This window comes from Sceloporus undulatus, chromosome 5, assembly GCF_019175285.1.
Source record: "Sceloporus undulatus isolate JIND9_A2432 ecotype Alabama chromosome 5, SceUnd_v1.1, whole genome shotgun sequence".
Classification (NCBI taxonomy): domain Eukaryota; kingdom Metazoa; phylum Chordata; class Lepidosauria; order Squamata; family Phrynosomatidae; genus Sceloporus; species Sceloporus undulatus.
The window spans coordinates 163580570-163601041 of NC_056526.1; the positions used below are offsets into that span (position 1 = coordinate 163580570).

The 20472-nt window shown below is 37.7% G+C and overlaps 1 protein-coding gene across 8 annotated transcripts in view; it reads left to right on the forward strand.

The window, feature by feature from the left end:
• CAMK2D (calcium/calmodulin dependent protein kinase II delta) overlaps positions 1–20472 on the forward strand; it is a 168193-nt gene that overhangs the window by 115180 nt on the left and 32541 nt on the right. For 6 of the 8 annotated variants that reach the window (XM_042469917.1, XM_042469919.1, XM_042469921.1 and 3 more), the window contains exons 9-13: positions 2726–2820; positions 7490–7612; positions 8866–8949; positions 9470–9512; positions 15928–15965. In XM_042469917.1, coding sequence (XP_042325851.1) covers positions 2726–2820; positions 7490–7612; positions 8866–8949; positions 9470–9512; positions 15928–15965 — 383 coding nt within the window. Of the gene's footprint in view, positions 1–2725; positions 2821–7489; positions 7613–8865; positions 8950–9469; positions 9513–15927; positions 15966–17365; positions 17399–20472 lie in introns of all 8 variants that reach the window. The other 2 variants (XM_042469915.1, XM_042469916.1) reach the window with 1 other exon arrangement.

The window sequence follows — 20472 nt, forward strand, 5'->3', positions numbered from 1 at the left end:
TTAAACAGGACTATCATATCACCTCTTAACCTTTCTTCTCTAGGCTAAACACACCAGCTCCCTAAGTCACTCTGGATTCAAATCTTTTTTATCTTCTGAAATCATATGAAATCAAAGGAGTACCTACACTGAAGAAATAATGCAGTTTGATACCAATTTAAGTGATTATGCTTCATCCTATGGAATCCTAGGATTTGTAGTTTTACAAGGTCTTTAGCCTGATCTTCCAAAGTGTGCTAGTACCTTGGCTGCATCCACACTGCAGAAATAATGTAGTTTGACATTATTTGGTTGCCATGGCTTAGTGCTATGGAATTCATGTCACAATGCATTGTCAGTTACAAAAACATTTCTCATAGCCAGATTAGATGTTACTCTTTTGGTTGTGGTTGCAACTTTTGTTCAATAAAGATGGAGAGTCTTTGGAGTCACATATCTTATGCAGCTGTCTCAGGGGAAGCAAATGGATTTCTTTAAAAAGTTGAAAGATTGTTCTACACATATCTAGGAACACAGTATCATGACTGAGGCCCAAAGCAGATAGGCCAAATGACACTGCTGCCAGCTGCATCAGGGGTGTGGTATTTAGATGATGCCTAAGAAGGCCCAAAGCTGTCAGCAAAAGGAGCAGATTTAATCTGCTCCTGCCAGCAGTGCATTTGGGACTATGGTGGCAGCCCGCTTCAGGAGGGGGCCATCTGGTTGCTGCAGTTCTGGCATGATTGGGGCTGGAATGGCCTCTGGCTGCTCCATCATGTCCTTCTGATTCACCCCTGAGTCTTTAGCAAGTGCATGCTATCATTACTTGACCATTTAAACAATAGCCATTCATGAGCACGTTATGGACAAGGAGAGGAATCATGTCTTCTGAGCCCTTCTCTGATGCCATGAGCTCACTCTCCCATTCTTACCTACTGAATATCGACATATTGATCATTATTTCAGTAGGAGGGAAGGCCACAAGCACAGAGACTTCCATATAATTGGGTTCCCCATTTATCTGGAAGTGTGGGGTGCACTTTGAGTTTCCCAGGGTGTTAACCATTTTAAAGGGAAACAAAAATATCAAGTATGAAAGTTAAACCTGTTAAGAGTTCAGCTTTCAGCAGCAGAGCAGCAAAAGTGTGGGTCAGACTATTTATTCTAAATCTCCCTTCCTAAAGAATAAAGACGTACTCCAAAAAACAAACATGCAGTTTGTAGTTTAAAAACAAATAATAATGACTTTAATAAAGAAATACATGATAAACTAAATCCTGTCCTAACTGGTGATGGTTTAGGTATAGAAATGAAATCTCACCATCTTTAATATAGTAGGAAGAGACTGTTAACCTCACTCAGAGGAGACTGTTATTCTGACTGAGACTAAGAGGAGACTATTTAGAATCTTGAGAGAGAGTCTGTTAAACAGCCTCCAAGAGTGAGTGACCAAAGTCACATGTTTAGATAGAATGAGACAGCTAGAGGGAAGTCCCTGTCTCTCTAAGGAGGGAAAGGAGAATGCAATACATAAATTTTCCAATAGGAAGTCTATATGATTCCAGCAGTATTCTTAAACATTTTCTCTTTGCAAATATCACACTCAAAATTTGGACATCCAAGGAATTCCAATGGCACAGTGCCATTGTTTTGGTCACCATTGATTTGCTCACAAAATTGCAACATCTGTTGGAATTTTGAACAGACTGCCTTATAGAATTCTGAATGGAGCTTGTATTTTAGACTTCATAGAAAGCATTCTTAATATAATTGCTTTCGCTTTTTTTAAATCTACAAACGCATCCCCTTCCCCAGGCAGTTGAAGGAAAACAGTTTCTGCAGGAAAAGTTCAAATGTTCGACCAAACCTGCTCTGCTATAAATTTCTCTCACTTCAACTTATAGATGAAAGTGGCCCACATTACTCCTCTTCCCTATGAAGTTTTTCATAGCTGTTATGAAAAGGGGAAGAAGAGGCACTTCTATTCAGGGCAAAGGCTGTGGAAAAGTGACCTAACCAAGTTTCTGGGAGTTTTAGTCCTAAAAAGTAACTTTTCCATCCTCTGATTCAGAAGTGTGTACAGTACTGCACAGGCATTTTCATTGTCTCTATACACTAAACTGGAGTCTGCAAAAACATGGTAACAATTTTTCTTTAGTAGATTGGTTTTCCCATGTGATCTGTGTCAAATAATCACACAGGCCTGCAAAGTTTAGGGTCATAAAAACTTTATTAAACGTATATGCTAGTTTTATAGGAATTTGGCATTCTAAATCAAAACACAACCTCCCATCACCAATAGTTTTGGGTTTTGTTTTTTGTTTGTTTTTTGCAAACTTCCCTTGAAGTTTTTATGTTGTCATATGTACCTAAATGAAATGATCCTGCATAGAATTATCATTCAAAGAATAAGAAAGGGATTAAAGTCTTCTAATAGACTTTCAAAACACCAATATTTGCTGATACGAAACACGGGAAACTATTAAAAAACACTAAAAGGATTTACATTGGTACATCAGTGTCCACACTTAACTAAAGTTGAATAACAACTGAATTGATAAAAATATTGAATTTGTGAAAGAACAGTGCATGATACAATTTAATTGTGTGTTTTTTTCCAAATTCATCACCTCAAAATACATTTAAAACAGCTACAATATTGAAAAATATTTTTTCATGGCAGACTTGTGTAATTATTTGAGTTATTTTGCCTAATTAATTTCATGGTATTATGGACATTTTCCAGGTGTTATTCTCTATATTCTCTTGGTGGGATACCCTCCCTTTTGGGATGAAGATCAACATAGACTTTACCAACAGATCAAGGCTGGCGCATATGATGTAAGTAATGTCTGCCTCGGTTTCTCTTGTTTTTCTGGTGGCAACTATATTGTGGTATTTGTAAGACAACTGTATAAAGTATAAGACAATTAGATATCACTTAGTGATTCTAGCATTCCTCCCTCATCCCAGCCTTCCTTACAAATCACTTTTACCACTGTACTTTTTTTTTTGTTACAAACTATTACAGAACTGCCATTTAATCCTATGACTCTGTAGAACAGGGTTCAAGTCCCCACCTGGAATTGAAATCCACTGGGTGACCTTGGGCAAGACACATGCTCTCAGCCTCAGGGGAAGGCATGGCAAACCCCCTCTGAAAAAACTTGCTAGGAAAACTGTATGTTACAGTAGATTCACCTGATGATTGCCATAAGCCGGAAATGACTAGAAGGCACACAACAACAACAAAATACTGCATAACTGATTATTTAGAAAACTAAATGACTCACTTATCACAGAGTAAATCAAAGTGTGATGACCTATGGCTTCATTTAAAAAAAACCCTACAATATTTCATATCCTGTATGGCAATGCTTTATTATGAAAGTAAACCCACAGACACATTTTTAAACAAACAAATAAATAAATAAATGATGGATTACATAAACCAGCACTCTCAAGTTTCAAGGCCAGCTCTACTGTTAGCCAGAGTGTGTTGATCAGCCAGTGTGGAACAAACAATGCCCATCTCCCAGCTGTTTGGGACTCTATGGCTCTCTTTTTCTATCAGACGACTGATCACCTGTCTTTAACCTCCTAACTAACCTGCTTCAGCTGTTGTGAAGGGACGTATTACTGAAGGAAGACAACGTGGCACTGCAAAAATCTCTCAAAATTTTTCACTCCTTTTTAATGTGTGCCACCGCTGTCACCAATTATGTTATGGTGAGACTCATCTACTATCTAATGTGTTCCAAACCTCAAAGACTTTCCTCAATGTTGGTAGCAATTTTGTTTCTGAAATCACTTCAGACAGCTGCTTGTTGAAACAAAGTAAGAAATTTATTTACAAGTCAGGCTGAATACAATATCTCTTTTAGTGGGTGGTGTTCACAATGGATACGGTGTATAATACTTTATTAATTACACAGTTTAACATTTTTTTAGCTTGTCTTTTTAATTGTTTCTTTATATATGTTCCTTTACAGACAATGTTCTCACAGAATCTTTATTAAAACTTTTTTATCTTATAACTCTTCTGGTTACCTGTGACTCCACTAGTCACCAAACACTATGTCTCCCACAGGACACAAAACAAAACAAACAGCTTCATTTATATACCGCTTCATACTGAACTAATAGTGTCTAAGCGGTTTACAACTGTAGGCTAATTGCTCCCAACAATTTGGGTACTCATTTTAGCGACTTCGGAAGAATGCAAGCCTGAGTCAAGCTTGAGCCCTTTTGCTGGTATTGAACTCGCAACCTTGTGGTTTTGAATGAGTGGCTGCAGTACAGGTATTTAACCTCTGCACCACCAGGTCTCCTACAACAATATAATTAAGGACACTCTTCATCCCTTTCTTGGGTATTTAAAACCCTTTGTAACTGCTCCTCACAGCAGCCTAACCTAGCCTCAATGGCTCTTCACCCCTCAGGGCACATTAAACACCAACCCCCTTTCAAACCTGCTCCTCCCTCTTATATACTCACTCCTGGGAGCAGCACCCACCTTTTCCTGGCTTCAGTCCCATTGGCTAGTGCCAAGGTTCATCTGCCTGTTGTCTTCACAAGCTGCCATTCCATTCAGGTTTTCTACATGGAGTAGAAAAATATATTAGCCTAGTTTGCCTCAAGCAGAAAAATATATTAGCCCAGTCTTACTCATTTACATTCTCTCTCTTTTTTATTGCACTTGTCTCTACTGGGCACATTTGTACTGCTGTTTCCATTCTTTCTTGGTGCTGCTTTAAATTTCCTCACATAGCTCTTCAATTAAATTTGTTACAGATTCCCACAGCTGTGATCCTTCTTGGTTTACTTACAAGTTTGCGTATGTGTGTCTGGGACAGAGAATTGTGAAATGAGCCATGCAGATACTGGTACCGCCTACAGTACTTCCATCATTTTTTCCCTTGCATTTCAGAATCTTACAGCCTAGCAGCTGCAACAGCCAAAAGTCATTTCAAAATGATGGGAGTTTTTCTCCTGTCAAACTCATTCCAATATGATGCCCGTAGTAATGTATTTTCAAATAGACAAATGCCTATTCTTCAGCATGATTATCCTTGCCATCTCAGAGGACTCCTTTATCCAGATTGCTTTTCATAAAGTAATAGCCTGCTCCCAGTAGCACAGGCAGTCTTGCAAACTTAACAGGTGTAGTGCTTGCCTTCATGATGAAGCATATGTGACTGTTTTCAGCAATCACCAAGCAAGCATATTTGGCATGTAGTGGTCCATTCAAGGAGTTTGTTTCCATTCTTTTTCTCCAGACTCTCTTTTCATTGGCTGCATTTGGCTAGGTTTTCAAAAATCTAGATCTTTCTTTCTTTTCTCTCTCTCTCTCTCTCTCTCTCTGTATGTCATCGTCGTCATTGTCATCATCACCATCAGCAGCCACCCAACCATATTAATTTAGTTGTGGACCTATTTTCCAATATTTTTCAGGTTTTTTAAGGTGCTGAAAGTAGCTTACAAAAATCACCTTTGAAAAAAATTATATTAATTTATTAAAGGATTTTTCTATCATTCTCCCAGGGAGAAAAAACCCTATAAAACTATTTCCCAAATAAAATAATAGAACTATTTACAAGATTAAGTATAGCTCACTATATTGAAAATACAATCATGGATAGCTCCAAATAGTAGTAAAGAGCAGCCATTGTTAAAACCACTGCCAAGGAATGAAGACTCCCAGCATTATCCATGCAGAGGACATTTTAGGAGACAGGTCTTTCGAGTGCACTTAAAGACAATAATTGAGAAAATACAGTCAGCCCTCCACATTCATGGGAGTTTGGGGAACAAGACCCCTGCAAATGTGGAAAACTGTAAATAACTCCCCCCTGCATGAGGAAGGCAGTTAAAAGGATGGGTGGGTGAGGGAAGAGCAGTAGGTGCACATGCTTCTCACACTCTCCCATCCCTTTAACTGGCTCCCTTCCCCTTTCCCAGTTAGATAGCTTTCCCCAGGTAGTGATCCAACTGAGAAAGGGGTGTGGGGGATGGATGCTCCTCTTCCCTTTCCTGCCAGAGGAAGACAGTGATCAAACCAGGAAAGGGCAGAGGAGGAGCCACCACCACCCTCGCGGCGTTCCAGTCAGATCGCTGCCTGGGGAAGGCAGTGATCCGACTGGAAAAGGGGTGGGTTGGTGCATTCACCTTTTCTGGCTGCTCCCTCTCTCCTAAGATTTTTTTCCGGAGAGGAAAATCCCAAGGAGGGGAAGGAGTGCTCACGCACATGGCCTTGACCTCACAAATAGTCAAAGCCACTAATGTCAAATGTGGAGGGCTAACTGCAGTCAACTCATTGGAAGGAGTTCCAAAGCCATAGGACCACTGCTAAAAAGGGTCTGTAATGTGTGCCACCCTACCCACTTGACAAAGCTTAGGCTTCACTGACTGAGTACATATAGCTACCCCCCAAATAGGCTCTTTCTAACTGTCTTTAGAGCATTATAGTGATAAGCACTTTAAAATGGATCTAGAAAGGGTCCAGCAACCACTGTATACTGCACAGATTTAGTGTTATATTCTTTGGTTGCTCCTCACCACCACCAAAAAACCAGCAACTCTGGAAACGGAAGATGAGCTGAAGCTTCTGAGCAGAGAACCCTATGTAAAGTAAAATATTGTAATCAATTTCAGATACTAAACAGTATGTACAAAACTGGAAAGTTCCTGCTTTCTTCAAATAAGGGAGTAGCTGATGAATGGGCCAAAAATGATAAAAAGTGCCTATGATTAACATCTTATGCTTGTACTGCTATGATTCTTTAGGAGGGCTGCAACCCATCCAATGCTGACCTCTGTCAAGATCAGCAGCTTTTGCTACCTATAACACACAAAAGTATAACAAAACAAAACAAAAACCAGAGGAGAAGGGAGAGAGAGATTGAAAGGGGGGAATATTATAAAATATCATATCAAATCATTACATCACAAATAAATACATATATTTTTCTGCCTACTGACAGATGATCAGACATAGGTCTAGATAGAACTCCTTCAGGTGGGTGTTCCATGCCAGGGGCACCATTACAGAGAAACACAAATTAACTTTCTGAAGGTGCTTGAGGAAATACTCTCATTTGGTCACACCAATAAACTAGCACAAAACAGTGCTTAATGCTGAATGCAACTAGGCATATCATGTTGCCTTCCTCCCCTGTTTTCCCAAAGTCATTTTGGTTTGGATGTGGTCTCCACTGTATTGTACAGCATTTCTTTAAAAACTACTAAAATACATTAATGCATGAGATAACTTACCTTAATGAAAGGTTTTGTGAGAAGTCATCTTCATTTCTATTCCTGTCATGGGCCTAGAAACTCACTTTGGAAACTTACTTGGAAATTCAAGGATGGGGAAATAGAAGATCTACAGAGTAATATAGAACATCCATTGAATTATCATTTTTCAGTTTTCAAAATTAACTATTTTGTTTCTGTTTGCATTTAAACCATTTGATTTTTCTCTTACATGGATATTCTGTTTTTCTTCAAGTTTCCTTCACCAGAATGGGATACGGTGACCCCAGAAGCCAAAGACCTTATCAACAAAATGCTTACAATCAACCCTGCCAAACGTATCAATGCATCAGAAGCCCTCAAACACCCATGGATCTTTGTAAGCAACTTCTACTTGAGTAACTGCTATATTGCCCTGAGCAGCCAAGCCAAAATACAAGAGTTTTATGAATTTGTAATGATTTTTCACTTTTAGGACCTTTTTTATTTGGGAAAAAACAATTTTTCACAGAAAAATGTAAATCTGTGCTAAATACACTGTTTTATGTTTGGAAATGTATTTTTGAGCAAGAAACAAGGTGCTTTTGAACAAATGAATTTTTTTTCACATAAAAAACCTAGAATGTGAAAAAATCTCATGGCAATTGACCATTTTTCAATAGGGAGTGTTGATACATTAAGACACTCTTTAGTGTCAAGGTTCAGTAAGCTTATGATTATTCTTTACAGCCCTAAACATATCTAATGGGTGTTCCTTGTCAGTTATGATGTGGATACTTTCGTTCATACATTCTGAATTGGAATGTAACTTCCCTCTTTAGTATTTTTGTCTGCAACTCCCTTTCTTTAGAATCTTGTTGACATATCAACAAACCTTAAGAAATGGTTTATATCAGCTTTGCTTATTGTGTGAGAACTATATAGTACAATGGCTGGGATTTTGGATTAGTACTGGGGAGACTGAGGTGCAAATCTCTTTTCAGCCTTGAAGGTAGTGAGTTATCTTGGACAAGTCACTCTGCCTTAGCTTAATCTACATGACAGAGTTGTTATAATAAAGCATGGGAGAGGAAAACCACATGCACCACCCTGATTTCCATGGAGGATAATCAGGGTGTGTGTCTTAAGAAATCACTTTGCAGAAACCTTACTTTGAGAAGCATTTTTATATTTATAGTCAGAGAGCAGCGATTATAATTGGCAAAATGTATGTGTCTGTTGTTCTTTGGATTGCAAATAGTGTGTAAATTCACATATTGAATGTGAATTTTCAGTTGTAATATTTTTGTTTCGTTAACTGAAGTTGTATGGTTACAGATACTCTAAAATTCTTTACAGATTTACTTGAATGAAGATACAATCCTTTTAAACACTGCAAAGAGCATAATATAAACTACAGGCTCTCACATTTCTGTCTGGTCATCTCAAATGAAAAATAGTTTGAAGTGTTAGGAGAGTGTATTTGTAAAGTTGCTGAAGCTGAATCCATGTGGTGGAGAATAGCACTGTTGTTCTGATTTGTAATGCAAGAGTTTTAACTGAAATTTAGAAACAGTTCCAGAAAAGATCATTTATAAGAAAGCGTAATCCTGAAGACTATATTGAAACATCTGCTTTTTTCTTTTCTTTCAGCAACGTTCTACTGTTGCTTCAATGATGCACAGACAGGAGACTGTTGATTGCCTGAAGAAGTTCAATGCAAGAAGGAAACTTAAGGTATGGAAGCTAGCTATTCCTTAGCTCACTGATTTTTAAAGTGTTCAAAAACATCTTGTCTCAGTCATGGACAGAAGTCACTTTCTCTAACATTTCTTATTTCCTACCACATTCTCCTTGGGAGAAGATAATTGTGAATAATATGGAACAGCTGACTATACTACAGAATTCCTGGAGACATTTGTCCTGAATTCATTTTATGGACCCTCTTAAAGGATGTCATGACTGAAAATCTAAAACCAACAACATATTACACATTTATGTAGGTCGTTTTGAACAGGCAAATTTAGGATCTTTTAGCTTGGGGTTAGGAAGCATGCAGCCCTCCAAATGTTATTGGACTGGAACTTCCATCAGCCCCATCCAGCATAGCCAGTACTGAGGAATTATAGAAGTTACTGTGCAAGGATGTTATTTAGCTTGTTCATATTAGGTGTCTGAAAATAGAAAAGAGATTATTTTGTTTATCATCAGGAATACTGCAGAGGATATTGGCTCATTGTTTTGAATATATTTTCAGGGTGCCATTTTGACAACTATGCTGGCTACAAGAAATTTCTCAGGTATGTTCAGTGTACTATATTGTTCTCAGTGTGTGATCATTGTGAACAAAGGTTTTCCCCTGTGTATGCAAAATAGCTTATCTGTTTTGTCTGCATGCCATGTTTAAGTAATCTAAAGTACATTTATCTTTATTTATCTGTTTGTTGTACCTTACCCCATTGTAATAAGAGATGAATTGGGCACCTTATTAATTCCCTTCTTCATCTTTACTCATTTCTTATTTCTTTTCAAGCTATAGTTGGTATACACTAAACATCATGAGATGTTTAAACATCTTATGGCACTGTTTAGGAATATAACTAGAGGACACTGTTTATACACACACAGACACACACACTTAATAATAAATTCTCTTCTATTGCAGTTAGGAAAGAAAAATAGATTTAATTAGGTTTAATTTATTTTGCATTTTTCTGACTATTCCTGCTGGTTTCTTCAAGTATGCTGGCTTCTTCAAGCTGTATCCTTCAAATGGTTACCATTTATTCCTGTGGAGTCCCAGATTCAATCTCAAAGATCCCCAACAATGGCTAAGAAAGATCTCTGTTAGATATTCTGAAAAGCTACTATCTGTCAGTGCAGATAATCCTGAAGTAGATAGAAGCATTCTTTGTTTTTAAGTTAAGAATGGCTCTTGAGAACAGTGTTGTTACTAATTTTGATGAAAGGAATTAATCTTATTATTTGTTCGGCAGTCTGCACCCCTTCGCCCCATTTTTTTTCTGCCTCAGCAGGCTACAGGGAATGTTGGGTGCTGTTCCTTCCTGATTTAGTGATCTCTGTCATTTGAGGATCATGTACCAGCCATGATGACAGCCAAATGTAAACTATATACTTATGCCACTAGTTCCCCATGCATGTTAAATGAAGAACTGAATTCCTTGAAGAGTTCATGTGGCCAAATCTTCACAGTTTTTCACCATTTTGTAAACATTCTATGTCAAACGACATAGAAATCCTAATGAAATTGTCAGGGAACTACCTCCTCCTCCTCTTCTTCCTTTGCCACTGCTACTGTAATGACATAGTAGAAGTAAGAATATTTATTTATTTCATCTCAGCTTTCCAAGGCTCCTGAGATGATGCACAACAGATAAAAACAAATCAAAATATTATTTAGAAACAGATGAAAACATTTTTTCAAACCATTTTTTAAAATAATACAATTACGGTATACACTGTCATTCTGTATGCTTGTTATACCTTTCACATTTCCTTTCACAAAAATAAAGAATAAATTTGATTGGTTTACCCATTTTTTTCATGACTCAGTATAATCTATTTGTCTCATTCTTTTTCATTGTCTTTTTCATTTATTTTTTTTCATTTTCTTGGCATGGCACCAGTCTGCATCAATTAAGATGTCCAGTTATTGTGAGGCCATCTAATTTTGATTTATGTCATTCATCATAATTTTGCTCAACAGCATGCTTTTTATTAACTTTTCCGTAACAATGTATTTATAAAAGTGTTTTATTTTTTCCCTTTTTGTTCTTCCTGTAATGTGGAATGTATGTTTCTTGTGAGGTAAGCCCCTCAGGAACTAAAAGGATTCCCCTCCCTTCTTCTTCAGTTTCCTTTGCCTGTCCCAAATCATCCTGTTCTTTTGTATGCTGTCCTAGGATGGAATTGGATGCTATAGGGATTTTGTGACATTGCCACACTTTGTGTTTCCGTTCCACTGCTCCATTACATTGGCTGTCATGCTCCTTGTACAGGAACAGAGACCCATAGTGGACTCATAGTGCAATGGCATTATGTCACAAATGTACTACTAAACATTACCGAGCAGGGAACTCAGACTTGCTGTTGATGCTCCCATGCAATCCAGTTCCAGCCTTAATTCAATTTCTTTGGGTTTGATTATTTATCTCTTGAGCAAGCTTTATTTAAATTTCTGGCCTTTTACATTTGAAAACTTGGCACAAATGTCACTCATACTTTTCATTCTCAGTATACATAAGGGATACGTAAAGTATGGTGTTGAAGCTAATATTTGTTAGAAAAACTGACACGTTAGTAGAAAAACTGGCATTAACCTTCATCCACAAGAATTTTAAAAAGTTGTCAGTAACTTCTCAAGTATTTTCTGACCTTATAGGAATTCAAAGAATAAAAATGCCTCATGTCTACAGATGTGTTTGTGAGTGTAGAATGAAGGCTATTCCACAATATCCAAACAACCAGAGCCAGAAAAAACTTGTTCACAGGGGACAGCACACTTGTTTTGAGTAGCTGACAGACCTCCTTTTCTGAGGAATAAAAGTAAATAACCTAATTTCTGTGGTGCAAACTATTACCACTGTTATTTCCATCTGAAAAAGAAAACTTGTTAATTCTAACATTAGGAGACAAACATTAATCTAGAAGGAAAACAGATGTTTTTATTTATTTGCATGAACAGATAGGATTGGTGTATGTTGGAATAATATTCTGTTTCGACAAACAAATAGTTACTGCTGAGGGACATGATTTCCAATTAAGGGTCTTACTTTGGCCAGGCTACTTAACAGGCAATTATAACATATCACTTGTAAGGAAATTACCCACATATGGTACACCATTTCCTGAGTTTTTAAATGGTTATTCTGCTATAGTAGTAATGTCTTACAGCATATTCTGTCAAATGAGGCTAACAAAGATAAGGTTTTGGTTAGCAAATCTTCTTTGTACTCTAACCTAAAGGGGTAAATTCTCGTACACTTCACCTGCTATGGAAATGTGATTCAAATAGTCTTGTAACCACACTATAACCAAACTAGGCTTCCCATGTTGTAAGGACTAGCTGTGCTGGTAACATGCAGGTAAACGTCTCACTTGAGAAGACATTATATTTTAGTACTGTGGCACTATCCCTTTCATGCCACATTTTTCTGATTTATTTGGCATATACTGCCAGAATGGACATTCACTCTGATTTCAACCAGCTGTTCATCAGTTTATAGATTTGTGACTGATGATCCCAAATTGGTTGTTATTGCTGTTGTTGTACAATGGAATTTAACCCAAAGAATGATCAAAAGCTGATTCAGCATATGCTCATTACATCAAATGCAGAACACTACAGGCCCACCAAGTTTAGTTATTAGTAAAGTTGCCATTGTTTTCATTTGTGCTTGTATCCATTCATTGTTTTTTTTAGTGTTTAAAAATATATGTGATCCAGTTGTCGTAACTGCTGCTAAACAGCACAATGCCATTGTTAGATCTGTTGCAAGGACATTGTAAAAATGTTACTTGATTGTTTGGGGTAGTTATTCAGACTTAAATGGTTTAATATTGGATTGCCCATTTTTTTTCCTGAGGGGAAAGGATTTACGCATAGAATGAAGTCATTAAAGTGAATGAATAAAAACTTTGTAATTCTACCCATGATTCATACTTGCACATCCCTCCCTATCACTTCATTACCCATATGAGGTGATGAGTGATGCAAGTAATGTATGCATATGATTTGCACATTCAAAATCAGTATTACAAACCTCGGAAAAGGAATTTTCAAGTAATTCACGCTTGAGGTATGTGCATAGGCTGCCTAGAGCACACATGGACCTGCATAGGTAGTGTCCCCACTTTCGGAATGGGCAGAATTCTCAGATGGTAAGTGTTTCAACAGAGCCTCACTTTCTCAGTTTTCACAGTGGAGCAAAACTACAACATGAACAATTCTTACTTCTATCAAGATGATTATCTTTTTGCTTAAATGTGTTGTCAAATATATCATACCTAAATACATTTAGACCTTGAGGTTTTTGTTTTTGTGTACCTGCATCATATTCTAAAGTAAGAGTCTTATTTTTAGCTATGCATACTTCTGTATACAGTAACAAAATATTGCAAAATGTAGAAATGTAAAATAATATAATACAGTAGTTCCTCCATATTTGCAGAAGTTAGGGGAATGAGACCCCTGTGAATATGGAAAAATTGTGAATAACTCCACCCCTCACTCAGAAGCCAGCCTTACTCCTTTTTTCCCACCCTCCCTCCCCTTTCCCAGCCTAATTACTTCTTTCTCCAGGGGGTGATCAGGTAGGGAAAGGGAAGTGGAGCCTCCATCCCACCAATTCCCTTTCCCAGCCGAATTGCTGCCTGGGTTGCTAATCCTGGGAGGCATGGAGGCTCCTCCTTTGTTTGCCAGCCCCATCACACTTTGGGCAGCCCAGGGCACGATGAGGCAGGCAAAGGTTCCTGGGGGGATAGAATCATAGAATCGTAGAGTTGGAAGAGACCACAAGGGCCATCCAGTCCAACCCCCTGCCATGCAGGAAATCTCAGTCAAAGCATCCCCGACAGATGGCCATCCAGCCTCTGCTTAAAGACCTCCAAAGGATGGAGGCTCTTCCTCTTTTTACCTGTCCCATCACCTCCTGGTCAACCCAGGGAGTGATGGGGCAAAAAAAACAGATCCTGGAGGGATGGAGGCTCCTCCTACCTTTCCCTACTGGACGCAGCCTGGCCAGTCAGGCAAAACACAGGAGTTGGCTCCTGGGCTTTTTCTCCTGAGGGAAAAAACCCAGGAGAGAGGAGGAGGAGGAATGCCTGGGCTAGCAGCCTTGACCTTGCGAATAATTGAAAAAGCAAGTGTCAAGGCTGCAAATATGGAAGGTTATCTGTAATTGGATATAGATTATCAAGACAATTTGTCTTTATATTCCAACTGAATTTCTAATGAGATATATCATGTGTGCACAATCTTGCAAAAATTGTTCATACAGTGGGCCCTCCCCTTACATGGATCCCTCCACATAAGGTGAAATCCGTATGTGCCATTATTTCTTCCAGGGTGCTCGATGGGCTATTCCGGCATGGCTTTCAGCATATGCTGAAAGCCGCGTATGCCGCACCCACATAAAATGTGGGCGCACTATACAAACAATAATTCCAATAAAGTTACCTAGGATAGCAGCTGAGGTCTTTTTGAAATCATTGGTACTAAAGTGCACTATTAAACATTCATCTCTCTTTAATTCCAACTCATCAGTATCTTTTACTGGCATATTGCTGCATACAATTCAGCTACTATTATGTTGATCTGAATAGGATTTAGATACATTTTAATGGAACATACATGCACTTATCTTACTCTGGAAATGTCTTCTGAATTGTAAGGAAGCTACAAAATGTTGTCTGGCATTATAAAGTTCAATACACATATTTTATATAAAAGAACAAATCAGTTTTTTTGTGCTGATTTCAGCCATATGGTGTGACATAGTCCATCAGACTCTTTTTGACTACATACTATGCACGGATATGACTTAGGACAGTAGTGGGTAACCCTCAATCGTCTAGATGTCTTGGTATATCATTCCCATCAGACTCACTCAGAATGGCCAGTGGTAAGGACTTATGAGAGCTGTAGTGCAAAATATCTGGAAGACTAACTGTTTCACATCCTGGTCTATGCTATAAAATGCATTGCCTCTGTACAGGTAGGCAATTAAATGCATATGATTTAAGGTCTTGATTGCATTGATCAGTTGTTCTTTATCTTTGGTCTTGTCTGCATGGGTGAAAAAGCCCATTCCCACTCCTCCCATTCTGGTGCCATCTTGTTCATATCGCAAACCCCCGTTCTGGTGTGAGCAGTTTGGAAGATGTCTGGCACATTCTGCATCAGAACCAGGCTGTAGTAGCCTTAAAATGGAATAAATAACCTACCTATTGCTCCAAATTTTCCAGGAAGAGCCCACCATTCCTGTGCCATGGCAGTCTGCATGGACATCCTGCTGAAACATCAGCTGCATCCACCACAGGTCCCTTGTTCTGAGGCACCCAGCTATGTGAATATCACTGGGCACCTCATTCTGACATCAGAAGTGAGCAACCTATGTCAGCAGTGGACGCATCAGGTGGTGCAGTGGAATGCCCATGCAAACAGCACCATGGTGCAGGAACAGAGGCCATGGTATTGGGAGCTGCTCAGAGCAGTTGCCAGGGCCAAGATATTCTGGGCTGCCCTTGGAGTATCCTTGCCAGTGCAGACAAAGCCTTTATCCTTAGTGCAAGAAATAATTAGGATGTCAATAATGTGTTTTCCAGAATAGTACATACCTGTTCCCTTATTCCCATGTTCATAAGGTAATGTGTACAAGAGCATGAGTATATATGCAGACAGACAAATTATTTAAATATCAATTGCCTACTTTGTAGGTACTGCATCATAAATAGTAATAAAACATTGCCAGTGCAGTGAGCATGTGCCTAATATAGATAGAAAAAAGATTAAATTGAGGAGGAAAAAACAGGAACAGAAAAACTGTATAATGATTTGTTAATGTCTAAGGTATGAAAACCCAGACTGATACTTCCAATGGTATTAAATATAAGAAGAAATAAAAGCAGTTATTTCCTGTTTCACTGTATGTGAATTTTGACAGTTGACACTGCTTCTTTCTATTTAATTTGTAGCAGCCAAGAGTTTACTGAAGAAACCTGATGGAGTGAAGGTAGGCTAGAAATGTTGAGGACATCTAACAATATGTCTCATTCACTTTTCATTACCACGTGCCTTTCTTATTTCTATTTAATTTGACACTGAAACAACTACTCCTCTTCGTTAGGTGTTCATTTTTAAATCAATGCTTTAATAAATTTGTTAGTCCTTTGTTGCTGTTCATAGAGCAGTCATTTTGGAATGGTGGAGTCCCGCTGACCTTGACATTTTATTTGTCAGAACACTACCATAGAATTTGGCAGCCCTTTAGCTACACTCTGCCAGAAGTAATGTGGGTGTATTGGCAGAAGCCAATGAAGTTAAGATCTCAGGTAACAAGGTCAGATCAAATAAAATATTTTTGGAAAGAAATAGAATGCATTTGTAATTTTCATATGTGGCTTGCAGCTTCTAAGTGCATAGTCCTAAAATTCTATAGGAGAAGAGATGCTATACAAATTTAATGCCATAGGGTACAACTGAACAAAAATGTTATCTCTTTTTCACAGAAGAATTGTTAAATTTTACAAAAAGCTTTCCATGTATCATTAGAAAAATATAACGTGTGTTTATTCTATTTTGCAAGATTTCCTGGAATATGTCTGGCTTCAATTTTTATCCTTGTGATCCCCCCACCCATGAATTTGATATTTAAGTATGTGTTTCACTTTGTATTTCTCTTTGGATTTGTTATATGTATATGCTTTTGCATGTCATCGCAAAGCACTCTAGTAACCTAAATCCAGCCAATCTCTATCAATATTATCCAGAAGCAAGATGATTCTCCTGTGGACCCGCCACACATCCAAAGATTAGCTGGACCAATTTCAGTATAATACTTGATGGACTGAGAAAGCAGAAGTCTTATAGTCCTGCCACCATTAAACCCTGGGGACTAGTGTTTGTTGGGTACACTATGAAAAGATATTGTCCAAAGTTAATCTACTGCTTTCCATTGGAATACAATGGCTGCTTGTTCTAGTCACTGTTGGTGACCAGTTCAGATGGTTTGTTTTGCTCAATGCCATTTTCTCTTGCAGGTCTATAACCATGTTTGACAAAATTGGTCTGTTTAAACAGTTGTGTTGATGATGGTTGTTGCTGACACTATAATAGCACTACATTTTATGACAGTTTGCTATGCTTTGGGTTCGGGGTTCTCTTCGGTGTTCATAGTTCTGTGGAGTGGTGGGTATAAAGTATCTATCTGAGCAGTGTGCAAGTGTATGATACCCTTCTTATGCAGGGGATTTTATCACATCAAAAATATTTTCCCCTTCCAGGATATTAGCCCTTGGTTTTTTTTAAAACAAAACAAAACAAAACAAAAAATACTGTTCTCCGTGCATTGATACTTCAAATCCAACCAGTCACATTTTCTTCTTTTCCTTTCTCTCTGACTGGTCAAATCAGAAAAGGAAGTCCAGTTCGAGTGTTCAGATGATGGTGAGGATCTTTATCTGCCAGATTTTTCCTCCTATGAAACGTTCACACTTAGAGATTAAATCATTGCGTTTAAATCTGTTAACATAATGCAGGAAGTGGCAAGTCTTTTAAAAGAAGGCTTGTGACTTCTGCATCAGTTCAATGTTAGATGACATCCTGAATTAATTATTTGTAATTTTTCTAGAGCAAAGTTATACTGTACAAATATCAGAGCTCAGTATATATAACTTTAGCCAATGCAGCAATCCTAGTATAATAGCTTTGTTATTTGAAAGCCTTCCATATATTTGATATGATCTCAAGTTTAAAACAGATGAGATTTCTAATAACATAGTGTTATGAGTATCCAAAAATGCTTAGATGCTTATAAGAATCTTACACTTTTGCAAAAACCAGATGCTGTATGTATTAATTACAGCATTAAATGAACTCACATTCATAACGTACATTTTCTCAAGAAGATTTCCCTTTCTCATCTATAAAAAGTAACAATTTTTGAAGCACTACTTTTATCTTTCATTTCCACACTCATCTAATTTTAATATTAAATAGTGAAGTTCTCACATGGTGAAATGTTAGGGCAGGAGGTACACATTTGTATACATTTAACTACAAGTAAAACAGCCAGAACACATATACAAAGATGTCTATCAAACTCTGCACAATATCATATGTGCTAAGCAAGGTTGATCATGTAGAAGAATTCAAGCAAAAAAGCCAAACAGATGAAGTTCAAATGTGGTGTCAGTAGGAATGGAAATAATATTTAAAAATGGTTGAAAAACCCTGGCCAGAAGAATTTCTGCATTTGAGGATTTATTCTGTGCAGAAATCACATACGGGTTTTGTGTGTGTGCATGAAACAACATTTTCTGGGCAGAAAATATTATTTTCTACACAAGAAAAGATATAGTTAGAGACTTACTCTGTGCAGAATTTGACTGTAAATGATTTACACAGCAGTTAGTCTTTTCTATCTAGGAAACAGCTTTTTCTGCACAGAAAATAATATCTTTGCTTATAAATAATATTTTCTGTGCAGAATATGCTGTTTCCCCTACAACAAAATGCTGTCTTATGTGCAAAATAACCAAGTGTGAATTTTGCATAGAATAAGTCTCAGATTGCAAATGCAACTCGAAAACTTCATGGTTTTCGATGATTTTCTTCCAGTGGGAAGATAATTGCTAAAATTATATATCACTTTGTTTGAGAATAAAATTAATGGAGAATTGCATCCCTAAGTGACATAGATGCACCTATGGGGTTCCATCTGACTAAGCAGTGAGCCTAATACAGAGTCAGAGCAACAACTGCTCACCATACTGTCCCTATCAAGTATTTTTTATCACATCCTTTGATAAAGTACATGCTTTGTTAAGCTTTATTAAAATTTAGCAGTCCTAGATTTGTTGATCATCTTCCAATTTGGTTGTTGCAATCTTCAATTTCAGATGGACCTCAATTCTTGTTCTCTTAAATTTTCTCCAGTTAAAACATGATAGATGTTATATTTGATCAACACAACTGTCTAGCTCATTGCTGTACTCACTGATTGTGACTAGATAGATATCTTCATTGAAGGAAGCAAAGTGAGGTGATGCAGAGGGAAAATACATACTTTTGGGCACAGGCATTCCTTTAAACATAAGGGTAAATATTGGCTGCTGACAGCTTTTGAAATGTGCTTGGCTATGCATAAGGAAAATTCATTGAATTCCTGTCTCTAAAGTGTGTATACATATATAACCCCAACATTGAAAATGGAAGTCCATCGAAATTAAAATCTGTTTTAAATGCTTCCAAGAAGGACTTACATTACAGTTGGCACTCTGTATCCATGGAATCTGCATCCACAGATTCAACCATCCATGGTTTGAAAATAATTTTTAAAAAAAATTCAAAAAGCAAACCTTGGTTTTGCCATAATATATAAGGGACACCATTTTGCTATGCCATTGTATATAATGGGGCTTGAGCATCAACAGATTTTGGTATCCACAGGTGATCCTAGAATGAAACACCAATGGATACCAAGGGCCCACTGTACTACACACATTTTATGCACAGTTGGTTCCTCTGTCTGTATGTGTACATGAAATTTAAAAGAGGAAAATAGTCTTATTCAGCAAAATTTTTAGAAGTGGGTTCCTTTCTCTGAAAGAAATAAGGTGCATCCAGACCTTCCCAAATGTATGTGAGAGATTTCAAAAACATCATCAGGTTCTTCTATGTGTGGTGTGCAACCAGACTTTATATATGCAAATCAATGTTATATTGAGTTTGAAAATAGGAGTGCAGCAAGTTGATGAGTGAGGCCACTGATATGTCTAGCCGAGTGTTTTTAACCTTGACTGGTAGTGGTTTTTCAGGTTTTAAGCAAAAACGTTTTTTTCCTGAATTGGAGATGGCAGGGATTGAATTTGGGACTTTTTGTCTGCAAAGCATATGCTCTGTCGCTGAGCTACAGGCCCTCCTGTATACTCATCTCAATTCTAGGTATGATTCAGTGGCTTCATTCATATCTGTTCCCCTTCTGTTTAAATGGAAGCTTCCATTCCAGGTCTAACAGCAGTTTGGGAGAAACCACACAAAAGGGTTAAAACAAATCCTCCCCATATGCCATGGTCTTTCTCCTTCAGTAGCAGATCCTTCAGTTACAAAATGTGCATGTTCTTCAGACACAATAATGACCACATATAGATATGTTGCTTCTAATAACTGTCACTATTGCAGAGGATGCTCTTTCTGTGGATGTCTCAGCCCAATATTTTTAGTATTTTAGTATTCTCTATATGGATATGTAAGGGTTATGCAGAAAGTACCATTAAGGTTTGCTGATTGTATCGTTATGTGCCCCAGCAATGCACAAAGGGGCTATTCTGAGCCAATATTCGAGCAGAGGGATGTTCTTTTAGAGATGAAAGTTGTCTGGGTGATACTTAATATTTGATTCCTGCTCAAGACTTCCATATTTTTTTTCACCTTTTTCTTTGCCTTCTATTTTTGGAATGCTACTTTTGTGGTGGGCTAAATTGTATTCATATTGAAAATTTGTTTTTGTTTTGTTTTAA